This window comes from Zeus faber, assembly GCF_960531495.2.
Source record: "Zeus faber genome assembly, chromosome: 13".
In the NCBI taxonomy this organism is placed as follows: Eukaryota; Metazoa; Chordata; class Actinopteri; order Zeiformes; family Zeidae; genus Zeus; species Zeus faber.
The window spans coordinates 20,407,354-20,420,827 of NC_137198.1; the positions used below are offsets into that span (position 1 = coordinate 20,407,354).

The 13,474-nt window shown below is 43.6% G+C and overlaps 1 protein-coding gene across 1 annotated transcript; it reads right to left on the reverse strand.

The window, feature by feature from the left end:
- Positions 1–545: 545 nt before the first annotated feature.
- Positions 546–6,154, reverse strand: LOC307238904 (potassium channel, subfamily K, member 16-like; the record flags this gene model as incomplete). The annotated part of the gene is made up of 7 exons (XM_080012058.1): positions 546–764; positions 1,418–1,484; positions 2,648–2,846; positions 2,991–3,159; positions 3,259–3,425; positions 5,062–5,176; positions 5,942–6,154. The coding sequence occupies 7 exons, from the start codon at positions 6,152–6,154 to the stop codon at positions 546–548; spliced, it is 1,149 nt and encodes a 382-aa protein (XP_079868184.1).
- Positions 6,155–13,474: the final 7,320 nt, after the last annotated feature.

A 13,474-nucleotide genomic window follows, 5' to 3' on the forward strand; every position in this document is an offset into this window, starting at 1 on the left:
TCAGTAAGAAATAGAATATAATAGACTATATTGGGAGATAAAATCATTAATATAAAAACTCTTATTAGAGAGCGATCTAATGTTCAATAATGCAAACTTCAGTGGCAGTGAAGAAGAGTTTTATAAGTGATTTTTAGGGATGCACCGAGTGTGAAATTCTGGGCCAATACCGATGTTTTAAATAACAATTTGGCCAATAGCCAATGCCAATATCGATGTTATAATGCCATCTGTTTTAAAAAGCCGAGGCCTATTTAAAAAGGCAGAAAAAATGTCAACAAAGGGGATGTGTTTGTTGCAGCAGTAACCCTTTTCCCAGATGTGGAGTTGTTGTATGCAACTGAACTCCATGCCACCAAAATTGGGGGGAGAGTGGACCGGAGATAATTCCCTGCTTTCCAATGTCCAGCTGACTGAGGCGCACACACTCCTCTTTGAGGGTCTCCGACTGTTGGTTTCTATTTTGTTTGTGTCGGCCTAGACCACGACTGCAGAGGCAGAGTTATGTTGCTGAAACAGCTGCAGAGCGGTGGTTGTATTGTCCTTTACGCAGCCACCTGGTTAGCATAAAGTCCATCAACCACGCACATGGCTATGTGCTGGACCATGGAGGTGCCAACAATAAGCACCAAGGGTGGGCGCCGCACCTGAGTGTGCATACCTGACCACCTGGGGGGCTGTGACGCAGGAGCCAACTGAGGATGGAGGCAACCAGCCAGGGAGATGTCATCCAGTTTATCCAAGGTGACAAACCTGCTGTCTATCTGGAGGACACAAGATGGAGACACACGTGATAGTCGACTGCGACGGCATTTCATCCTACGAGTTGTGGTCCAGGGCTCTGTCTGGTGTGGCAAAGAGCTGACGTGAGCCTTGGGTCTCACTCCAAGCTGGGGCCAGGGGTCTTCAGCCTGGCTCGGTGCAGCAGCAGCAGCTGGAGAGAGGGTGGTGGAGTTCATCTCTCCAGCCGTAGTATTAGCAGCCACCAGAGGTAGCCTCAGTGCACGCAATGAGGAACCCGATCCTCCACCAAGAGGAGGGAACTCGTGTACATCTAGGGCTGCTTTCCCTGCCAGCTCCGGGCAAGGAAGACCTCCTGGCATCCTTTAGCATATTACGACAGGAGGAGGAGGTCCTTACCCAATATGAGGGTCATTGACTTGACCTTGCCGTGGAATGGTGAGCCACCCGAACTCCGCCAATGACCAGCGATGAAGAAGATGCAGGGTCAGCAGACATCGTCTTTAGAGAGGGATCCAGATCTGGACGAGTCGGAATCACAGGAGCACCAGCTGGGTGGACCGGAGTGTCATCAGACAAGGTCGCATAGGGGTTGGAGAGGGATAGGTGAGGTGGTAAGGCAGCTCTGTCCGAGTGGCCTCCGCTACCGCAGACAAGTGGATGGGTCCCAAAAAACGGTGTCCTGGAAGGTTGCGCTGAGAGTGACAATCTTCTTGGACTGTCCAGAAGCCAGATCCACGAAGCTGGACAAAAGAGAATCTTTCTTCTGAAGTCCATCAGAAAGCTGTCGAATATCCTCCTTAAGGTCAGCGATCCTCCTGTTTGCTTTCTGGAGAAGCACATAGTCCTCACATAGTTTACATGTTTGAGTAGTTAGCTAAGCTGCTAGCTTAGCCACCAGGCTAAGAGGGACTCACATGTCTGCTCGCTGCTGTATCTTGGTCTCTTGGTTCAAAAGGTGAAGACAGTGGATGCAATAGGAAAGATCCAGAGAAGTGACGATACCACCAGACATTTAATTAATCCCTTTTACTGATGGGCGTCAACAAATGTCCAAGGCTTTGACATTGAATGAAAACCCTGGTATTTTTGAACCTCACCCTTTTTTTAGTCATCGGGAGTCAACCTCGTGATTGGCATTAGAATGTTATAAGTTCAGCAGACTTCAGCTAACTGCCACAAAATGGATCATTGGTTGTCCCATTACTCAGGTTGACTCCCAATTATCGAAAACAAAGGCTTTAAGTTAAAAAATACAAGTGATATAAGGCATGTTCCTTATATCACCCCACTATCCACCAAGCCAGTTTGTATAAATGGTATATCCAGATGTTCAGAATATATTTATTACAATATTGACGACATAACATATACAGTATGACATTATATATTTCAAGGGGAGGGAAGTGACTTGATGACCTTTGCCTTACTGGTTGCCAAAAGACTCATCCTTTGATTCAAACACATCTTTCCAGATGGGAGGAACTGCATCATGTGCTTTAGGCTCCTGCTGTCTTTGGCGTCGTGTCACCATCATGATTAATGTGTTTGCTCTAGATAGCCCTTCGTGCACGATACACTGAAGTTTTCCAAATCGGTACACAAACACAGTTGTGGACATTTGCGGGCACGGAGGGTCAAACGCACGCATGTGAGAGCACACATTATACACTTGTCGTGTGACGGCATGAAGCTACAACGTTTTTTACAATCTGAAGAATAAAGCTTCAAGTGAAAATACAAGCTTTAAAACGACAGAATAGTTCAAAGAAAAGCAAGAACAAATGCATATGTGCTGACAGTGGTCTTTGAATAACTCTTTACAATTGTCTTTTTTCCATTATAGACTACTGGTCCAACATCAGTCCACACTCAGATTTTTGAATGGATGGCCCTCTGCCCTAACTGTTCCTCCAGTTTAGTAGACGAAACAACGTTCTCTTCCTCCTCCTGTTTTCTAAAGCCGGGATGCGTCAGGACGATTGCAAGCTCCATGATCTTGGCACCCATGTTGAGGACCAGAGCAAGCCAAGCCAGGGAGAAGATGATCCAGACGCCGGCGAGGCTGCGGTACACTGTGATGTAGTGCTTGCCTGGGTCGGTTCCTAAAAAGGGATTTACAGGATCCATTAACGTGGTTAATGAAAAAAAACCCCAATATTCCTATACGTGCCAAAACCTAGACCTAGAAGAATACGTTCTATACCTTTGCTAGAAATAGCAGATTACCTTTCAACGGTCCTACTTACCCACAACGTAATCTCCAAAACCGATGGTGCTGAGGGTAATGAAGGCATAGTAGAATCCCTCTCCGTACGACCAGCCCTCCACGTAGCTGAACAGCAACGGCGGGATGATCAAGAACAGCATGCTTCCCGTGAGGAGGAAAAGGCCCACGGCCAGAACCTCCACTGACTGCTACAGGGAGGTAGGAACGCAGTCAAACCAGTTGCTAAATATTCGCTTTACATTGCCAAAGACTCTATGAACTTTGACAGACAGTAAGTCAGTCAGTACCTTGTGGGGAACCACTGACAGCATTCCCCTCTCGAGGCGGCCCAGGTGGACGGTGAGACACTTTCCCACCTGGTTGAGAAAAGCCAGGTTTAGGGGGATGCCGCACAAGGCGTAGAACACGCAGAACACCTGGCCCGACACGGTGCTTGGAGACAGGTTGCCGTAGCCTGGGAAACCACAGGGCAAGAGGTTAGACGTAAGACGTTAGCTCTTTCAAGACAGATCCCAATACCAAGTGATTTGTGATTCATTTGTTGAATTCCCTGAAGGTCTTTAGAATAGCCTTTTAGGACCTTTGAAGACCTTTGTGTGCTTAGCACGTGTTTGGATGTTACGTTTATTGGCTTTAGCTAGCAGAGATGTGGACTCGATTTATTGTGACTTGGACAGAGTCACTGTTTTAATTACTTGCAACTTGACAGAAAATGAATTGCTTGAGACTCGGCTTGGACTTTAAAGTTAAAGACTCGTGACTTGTCTCAAGACATGATTTCACTAGTTTGTGTTCACTTTTGTTTCCAGAAACCTTGAACTAAAATGTGATGGGGAAACAAAAAGGTACTTAAGTTCGGTTTAGTAGTCCCCCTCACCTTATGCTTATGCCAAATATTTTAGTAATCCATGAATAGTGCCATCGTGCAATTTGAGATTTCCTTATCAAACACAAGTTGGTGTTTGGAAAGTTGTCATTTGTAACAAGGGACATTGTTTTTTTCTCTTTCGTGTTAATGGCTGTGCGCCGTGATTGGTCTGTGAGTAATTTCACAAAAGCCACGCTCCTCCACGTTTGTTTACATTCGCTCCCACGTGCAGATAAAGTAAAGCAGGGTGACTCCAAATGACGTCACATATTGCTGTAAAGCAGTTCTGCTGCTGATTTGTGTTATCGTGATAGAAATGGGATAAAAAAAATATATACCGCAATACAATATTTCTCTCATCTTATATCGTCACATCACACAGCCCTAATATTAAATATTAAATATTCAAAATGTTCAACATTGTCAATGTTCAATTTAGAAGTGTCAGTCTAATGCTACCTGGTATGCAAGCACAGACTGAGCATTGTCATGATTGAATGACTACTCTGTCAGTCAAGCTGCTCACTACTTACACGTTTTTTTCAACAAGAGACAGTTGTTCCCCTCCTGCTGGTTACACACTATGAGTATGATCAGATCAGCTCAGATCATCATGGCGACTGCGACTGTGCTAAAAGTCATCACCTTTGGATTTAAAAAATTCATTCAATCAAATCAATGTGTGCAAAACTGTTCATAGCTTTTTGAGATATTCTGAAAACAGGCAGACGGACATAAGAAAGTTTGATGTTGTAGTTTGGCTGTCAGTATTTAACTCTTTAAAAGTGATCAGGAGGGAATATTTTTTTGATTGAGAAGGAATTAAGAAATATATAAGCTTTAATAAAGTTGATTATTGATTGATTGATTACATTTATTTCACTGAATATCAATAATTATAATACAAATTCAATTATTTTTCAGATTGGCCAATAATATTATTATTATTAGACAGGTACTAATATCTTGTCTTATGAAGACCAGATACTGCAGGTAAGAGTGCAGTATCTTGGGGAAAAAAAGTGACTTGACTTGGGACTTGACTTGCCCAAGGAAAAATTACTTGGGACTTGCTTGAGACTTGGACGAAATGAGTTACTTGTGACTTGGTCACATGCCTGTTAGCTTGTTTTGCCAGTTAGTTTTTATTGTTTATATATGTTGTCTCCAGTGTGCATATATAGTGGGATATCTTAACACAGGTTGGTCTTTAGTCACACACCTATAGTTGTGACAACGGTGCCAGCGAAAAAGAAGGAGCTGCTGAAATCCCAGTTACTGGGGTTGGTGGAGTTGCCGGATGGGTTCACCCCCTTTTCCCATGCGTCCAAAATCACCTGTACAAAAAAGTCAAAGGCATGAGCTGAAAACATAGAATTAAGTGCGTAGAGATAAAGTAATTGGGTTGTCAGGTGAACAAGGTCCGGGACTAAAATCGACTTTTCTCACTGTTGTAAAAATACTTATTAACTGTTACTATCTATGTATTAAAAGACTAAATAAAAACAAAACCATCGCTCTTAAAACGTTTAAAAGTTAAAAAGTTAAAAAAGGACAAATAATCTCACTGGCACAGACTTTGCAAGTTGAAATTCATGAGTCATTTATCTACACTCAATATGGTCAAGCATGTTTGAGTTACTTCTGCAAACATCCTTTGGACAATAATAAAATAAATGGATTCGGTTGGCTATTGCTTTATCTCTTGTTGCTATAGACTTAGCTGCTTAATAAAATCGATCAGGCAATTTCCCTGTGATGCTCAGTGATCCAATATGCTCATTTGTTGATAGCACATACAGGACAACTGAGGAATTTTATGTCTTTATTGGCAATTTTATTGCTCTCAAAAAGATGATTCATTACTAACAACTATAAGATCATTTCAGCGACTTTCCATCAAAAAAGACCCCCAATATGAAAAAAACATGACTTTGATTACAGACTTAGATATTAAAGTTATAGACTACAAACAATGGAAATTGGAAGAAAAACCTACATCATACCAATTCAAATGGGTTCTAATTCTCATTCTTGTTAGTTTTGCGTTAGGGGTTAAGAGGTTAGTTAGAGGTTAGGTTAGGGTTAGTAAGAATCGTAACCTGAACAAACTTCTCCAGGGCCGGTCCGTCCAGGCAGGTGTAGTTGGTGAGAAAGTTGAGCTTCTCGAGCTGGAAGTGATTGCGGTTGTTGCTCTCGGCCTCCCGCTCCAAGATCTGGAAGATGGTGGCCCCAACCAGGAGGTACACGAAGTGGGCCAGGACCAGAAGTGTTGTCCAGCTCACCTTGAAGCGGGCCACCTGGAATCTCGCCATCAACACCGCCCGACCCTCGCCCTGATCCACCCCTTCCAAATCAGAATGGAAAGTAAATCGAGGCGAGGCGCTTTTCGAAAGCTGGATCCCAAAGGTTTTGCCCTTGCTGGACGGAAGATGGCAACGTTTGACGTAAGTCATTGGGTTCAGAGAGAGTTGACGGTTAAATTCTTGATGGAAGGCATGCGGTCCGCACATCTGTCTTCACAGCAGTCTTCCATTGTGTAGATAATGGAATTGTTATGAAGTTGAAGTTGGTTCTTCGGGGAGCGTAATAGCGAGAGGATGGCACAGGTGTTTGGTGAACGACGGGTAGAAGTTACTGTGGTCGTCCTTACTCGGACAACTCTCGTGGGGGAGGGCCTTGACGTATGGTTCTTTTATTTGATTGGCCAGAGAAAAGTGCAGGTGTTGGTGGTTGATTTATGGGTTTCTTTGACAACCGGCAGACCTTGCTTCTCCATTAAGAGTTAAATTTCCTTAATGGACACAGGCCCGTACACGCACATACAGGCTTTCCGCTATTCCTCCACCTGTTTCTGCTAATAAGGAAGCGGCGTTAGCATCTAGTCAGCAGTACAAAAGTTAATATTTCACCCTTCTGCTGGTGGTTGTTCAAGCATGCATGATTGTGGAATGCTTGTTCTTTGGCACGGTAGATGCTCTGTGGACACCGTCTCTGCTGATCACTGAGAAGGCACAGCGGTCGATTCAGACCTACAAAAAAGAGGCATCTTGAAATAGCCGTCCACGTTATATCCATAGTCTGTTCCAATACAAACACCCTCTGTTTCTGCTCGCCAAATACTAATTTGCTCAAAGGCACAGAAAACATCTGCTCAACAAATCAATGGATCTTTTTGAACAGCACAGTGAGATAGGAGGTGACATTTTGTCGAGGTGTGGAGGACGCCACTCGATCATCAGCCTTTCACCAAAAGGATTATCACAACAAGCTGTTGAACCGATTCACATTTGTTAACATGGAATTTTAAATTCACTTCAAGTGTAAAATGGTATCACCACAGGTATCTCCACCCAATCTGAGGAGAATGGTGGCGCAGTGTTTCTTCTGCTGAGGCAACTCCTTCCCGGGATGCAAATCTCTCTGCTCCTCGTCTCTTGTCAAGCAAATGGACGCAGACTCATGCAAAGAGGCGGCTGCAGAGATCGCAGAGATTACTCTCATCTGTTGTGATGGTGTAGCTCGGCACTGTCCGTTGGGCTAATTGGTCAGGTCATTTGGGTTGGACATTGGCTAACGCCAGAATGAAAGCAATTCCCAAATTGTCATAGAACTTGAACCCAATGAGTCAACTGTAGACCAGGAGCACTTTTCCTGACGTTCTCAGCTAGAGAGACACATGGCAACAACCTACCGTCCTGAAATTGCCGTAGCTCCAAAATTTTTTTGCAAGGCATCCTTCCCCTTTCAGGCGTCAGTTTAGAAAAGAGGCGCTTATTACTGAAGTTAATTTTCCTTTCATAGGAAAGGAAATGGTGGATTTGACGCCAAATCGACCATTTCGAAGTGCATGGGATTTAGGGGTCTATTGTAGAGCATTTTCAGTCATATAAACTCAACATGACCATTTGGTCTGTATTTACAATTGGCTTTGGTTTACCATACAGTTTTGAGCGAAGGCAGGACAAGCAAGTGGCTAAGATGCTTTCATTGCAGTACGAGAGTAAAACTCTTGAAGGTCTATGGGCTATGGCTAAATATGACCACTACCTGCACTAGAAGTACATTCTTTTAAATTGTATTTTCTGTCCAAGATATACCAGTAAAGCAGAACATTATACCACATTTTATTCAATTATTAGTGGACAAACTGAAGAGTGGAACATAGTAATATTTGCTATAGGTCAATAATTGAAGTATTTAGTATTTAAAGGTCTTTAAGTGAATTCACTTGTTCGTTGTTTTTGTGCAGGCAATGTATGTGCAGCAGTCTGGTGGAAACCCCCAAAACTAAAATTGAATAAAGTGCTGTTGTTCTGAAATGTCGAGAGGAAAACGTTTGATCTATTAATGCATTTCACATCCACGCCCGCTGCTATTAACCACGTCACACTCAGATTAACATCTCACCGTTAAGTGACCCGAAGAGAAAAATGAAATGTATTTGCAATAAATCTGTCATAGAAAGCGCATTCAAAGGACGCTTTTCAAAGTCATGATTTAGGCTGCCATCGAAACAACCAACCGGGGGGTTGTCGGGCGCTAGGTGGTCGCTTAGAGACGGCTCCAGTTAGGCCTGCAGCCTCCTGCACCTTGAGACAACATTTGTTCAGTTCAAATCGCCCATGGAGCGTGGATGTGATTTACACAGTTTTTACAAGGTGTGAAACTAATGTTTTGCAGACGGAGCCGATAGGTGAAAGTGAGGCCTGGCCCCAGAGTCGTGCAAGTCGAGACAAACGCCAAGACTCCCAATTCGGTGTATGTTTTCGACATTTCGAGAAAAAATATTTTGGTTTCGGAGATTGAAATTAAAAACAAACAAAATTAGATTGCCCTTCAATGATCCCCCCCACCCCCTTAATATTAATAAAAAACAACAACATATGAATATAAAATATATTCAAATAATAAATACATACATAATAAAATATTAGTAAAAATAATTCTTACAATTTAATTAAAAATATATATATATGAAAAAAACAAAAAACGAACGAGTTTCAGGTGACTGGTCTTGAGGTGATATTAGGTCCGTGTGGCCTTAGACCGGGTCAAGTCTGACTGGATACAAGTGGCCTCCACAATCCTGCTTCAGTTCATGGATGGCAAACTAATAAAACAGCCAAAAGCTTACGAAACAAAATAAATGAATTAATTCAGATTTCAAAAAGATTTGTCAACAAAAAATATTGGGTGAGGTTCGCAGAATGATATTTTTAGTTTTTCGATCTCCCCGTCTCCCCCTCTCCCCCTCTGCCCCTTCTGTTGCCTTCCTCCCCTTCACGTTGCATGGAACTTAAGACACGCTTGTGATGAGAGCGCTGGGGCAGGGGCTTTCCTGCCCCAGACAGAGCCGCCATTCAGCTGTAAGGAGCACGGGAGGAGAGAGCAGTGCATGCCTGGGAGGGAGGGAGGGCGGGAGAGGTGAGAGAAAGACGACGAGAGGGAAGGGGGAAACGGGAGGGGCTGACGGGGTCAAAAAGTGAGCTGGACGAGCCGGAGATGGGACGAGGCAGAGAGAAAGAAATACATGGGCAAAGTAAAGAAATAGATTGTAAATTAATACATGCACAAATAAATGGATTCGCGAATAAACAAAGTGAAGAATGAATAAAGATGGACGTTTTCAAAAATAATTCGGTAAAATTCAAGGTGGCAACGATTTCTCTGTTAGACGTGTTGCAATCACAAAACTGTCCATTGCATGAAAGAGTGTTACATTAATGCACGATGAGAAGCAGGTTGTACGGAAACAAATACTTATAATATGTTCTATGAAGTCAAACCCTTCTAGTTTCAGTTATTTTATAGGTTTATTGTATTGCAATATTTTTTTTCCACTTCCATCAATCCATCCATCCATCTATCTTTCAATCTCTCTACCCATTGCTATCCATCTATCTATCTATCTATCTCTCCATCCATCCATCTTTCTCTTTCTATCATCCATCATCCATCCATCATTTTATCATCTATCATCCATCCATCCATCACCCATATCTATCTAACTATCTATCCATCTATCTACTGTATCTTAGGCCTCGCATATTTTCTGCCGCAGAGTTTAAATCTACAAATCCAGGAGCTTGTGCACCAAAGAAAGCGCAGCAACAACGATACGCAGAGAGGGAGGGAGGGATGAAAGATGAAAAGTAAGTAAAGGAACAAACTGTGTCCAGCACTGTGCCGACACATGGAGCGATCACGAGCAGGAAGCGGGGGAAGAACCAAAGTGGAGGCTTTGGGAGCGATTTGGGACATGACTCATCATACATTATACATCAGACGTTTTGTTTGTACAACCCACGGTGGTTTCACCGGCAAGATTCTCAGTTTTTCCAATATTACAGCTATCGGTGATATAATGGTCTGTGCAAATCTAGCTCATGCAAAACAAACATTTTAATTAACATTCTGCGAGTTGGGTGACAATCGATGAGGTTACAATAATTATAGTCAGTCAGTCCAAATCATATTATATAGTTGCTTATGTTGTATAATGGCTGTAATTTGTAAAGCTGTAAATTAAATAAAACAAAACAAATAATTCAATACAGGCAGTGGAAGAAACCAAAACAAAACATGAACCCATCTTTAACAAGTTTATTAATGTTTAATATAGGTGTTGCAATGCATCTTTCCACCACAAGAGGGCAATATTACCCGTGGGGTGAACGCTGTCAATGTGTGTGTGAGTGGAATTGTGTGTGCGATGGTGTGTGTGTGTGTGTGTGTGAGTGGAATAGTGTGTGCGATGGTGTATGTGTGTGTGTGTGTGTGTGTGTGTGTGTGTGTGTGAGTGGAATAGTGTGTGCGATGGTGTATGTGTGTGTGTGTGAGTGGAATAGTGTGTGCGATGGTGTGTGCGATGGTGTATGTGTGTGTGTGTGTGAGTGGAATAGTGTGTGCGATGGTGTATGTGTGTGTGTGTGTGTGTGAGTGGAATAGTGTGTGCGATGATGTATGTGTGAGTGTGAGTGGAATAGTGTGTGCGATGGTGTGTGTGTGTGTGTGTGTGTGTGTGAGTGGAATAGTGTGTGCGATGGTGTATGTGTGTGTGTGTGTGTGTGTGTGTTTGAGTGGAATAGTGTGTGCGATGGTGTATGTGTGTGTGTGTGAGTGGAATAGTGTGTGCGATGGTGTGTGCGATGGTGTGTGTGTGTGTGTGTGTGTGAGTGGAATAGTGTGTGCGATGGTGTATGTGTGTGTGTGTGTGTGTGTGTGTGTGAGTGTAATAGTGTGTGCGATGGTGTATGTGTGTGTGTGTGAGTGGAATAGTGTGTGCGATGGTGTGTGTGTGAGTAGAATAGTGTGTGCGATGGTGTGTGTGATGGTGTATGTGTGTGTGTGTGAGTGGAATAGTGTGTGCGATGGTGTGTGCGAAGGTGTATGTGTGTGTGTGTGAGTGGAATAGTGTGTGTGATGGTGTGTGCGATGGTGTATGTATGTGTGTGAGTGGAATAGTGTGTGCGATGGTGTGTGTGATGGTGTATGTGTGTGTGTGTGAGTAGAATAGTGTGTGCTATGGTGTGTGTGATGGTGTATGTGTGTGTGTGTGAGTGGAATAGTGTGTGCGATGGTGTGTGTGTGTGTGTGTGAGTGGAATAGTGTGTGCGATGGTGTGCGTGTGTGTGTGTGTGTGAGTGGAATAGTGTGTGCGATGGTGTATGTGTGTGTGTGTGTGTGTGTGTGAGTGGAATAGTGTGTGCGTGGTGTATGTGTGTGTGTGTGAGTGGTATAGTGTGTGCGATGGTGTGTGCGATGGTGTATGTGTGTGTGTGTGAGTGGAATAGTGTGTGCGATGGTGTATGTGTGTGTGTGTGTGTGTGAGTGGAATAGTGTGTGCGATGGTGTATGTGTGTGTGTGTGTGTGTGAGTGGAATAGTGTGTGCGATGATGTATGTGTGTGTGTGAGTGGAATAGTGTGTGCGATGGTGTGTGCGATGGTGTGTGTGTGTGTGTGTGTGTGTGTGAGTGGAATAGTGTGTGCGATGGTGTATGTGTGTGTGTGTGTGTGTGTGTGTTTGAGTGGAATAGTGTGTGCGATGGTGTATGTGTGTGTGTGTGAGTGGAATAGTGTGTGCGATGGTGTGTGCGATGGTGTGTGTGTGTGTGTGTGTGTGTGTGTGTGTGAGTGGAATAGTGTGTGCGATGGTGTATGTGTGTGTGTGTGTGTGTGTGTGTAATAGTGTGTGCGATGGTGTATGTGTGTGTGTGTGAGTGGAATAGTGTGTGCGATGGTGTGTGTGTGAGTAGAATAGTGTGTGCGATGGTGTGTGTGATGGTGTATGTGTGTGTGTGTGAGTAGAATAGTGTGTGCGATGGTGTGTGTGATGGTGTATGTGTGTGTGTGTGAGTAGAATAGTGTGTGCGATGGTGTGTGTGATGGTGTATGTGTGTGTGTGTGAGTGGAATAGTGTGTGCGATGGTGTGTGCGAAGGTGTATGTGTGTGTGTGTGTGAGTGGAATAGTGTGTGTGATGGTGTGTGCGATGGTGTATGTATGTGTGTGAGTGGAATAGTGTGTGCGATGGTGTGTGTGATGGTGTATGTGTGTGTGTGTGAGTAGAATAGTGTGTGCTATGGTGTGTGTGATGGTGTATGTGTGTGTGTGTGAGTGGAATAGTGTGTGCGATGGTGTGTGTGATGGTGTATGTGTGTGTGTGTGTGAGTGGAATAGTGTGTGCGATGGTGTGTGCGAAGGTGCATGTGTGTGTGTGAGTGGAATAGTGTGTGTGATGGCGTGTGCGATGGTGTATGTGTGTGTGTGTGAGTGGAATAGTGTGTGTGATGGTGTGTGCGATGGTGTGTGTGTGTGTGAGTGGAATAGTGTGTGTGATGGTGTGTGCGATGGTGTGTGTGATGGTGTATGTGTGTGTGTGTGAGTAGAATAGTGTGTGCGATGGTGTGTGTGATGGTGTATGTGTGTGTGTGTGAGTGGAATAGTGTGTGCGATGGTGTGTGATGGTGTATGTGTGTGTGTGTGAGTGGAATAGTGTGTGTGATGGTGTGTGCGATGGTGTATGTGTGTGTGTGTGAGTGGAATAGTGTGTGTGATGGTGTGTGCGATGGTGTGTGTGTGTGTGAGTGGAATAGTGTGTGTGATGGTGTGTGCGATGGTGTATGTGTGTGTGAGTGGAATAGTGTGTGTGATGGTGTGTGCGATGGTGTATGTGTGTGTGTGTGAGTGGAATAGTGTGTGTGATGGTGTGTGCGATGGTGTGTGTGTGTGTGAGTGGAATAGTGTGTGCGATGGTGTGTGCGATGGTGTGTGTGTGTGTGTGTGTGTGAGAGAGGAATAGTGTGTGTGATGGTGTGTGTGTGTGTCCGTGCGATAACCCACAATCACGGGTTGTTAATGTTCTTTTCTTTAACAGAAAAAGATATTTGTTGCAAAAAGTTGCAAATTGTGTACACACAAAGTATATTCATTCCCATAGAATAAAGTAATATAAAATTACATAAAATTAAATAAATACATACAAGGCACCTACTTTGTATTTACAGAAATGAGGATAATAACATATTGTGTCAAATTTGAAAGAATATACTTCTGGAGAAAAGAAGGAAAATGACATTAGATGAAATAAAAAGTAAAATAACATCTGTACATATCTAACGTGCCAGGGTGGG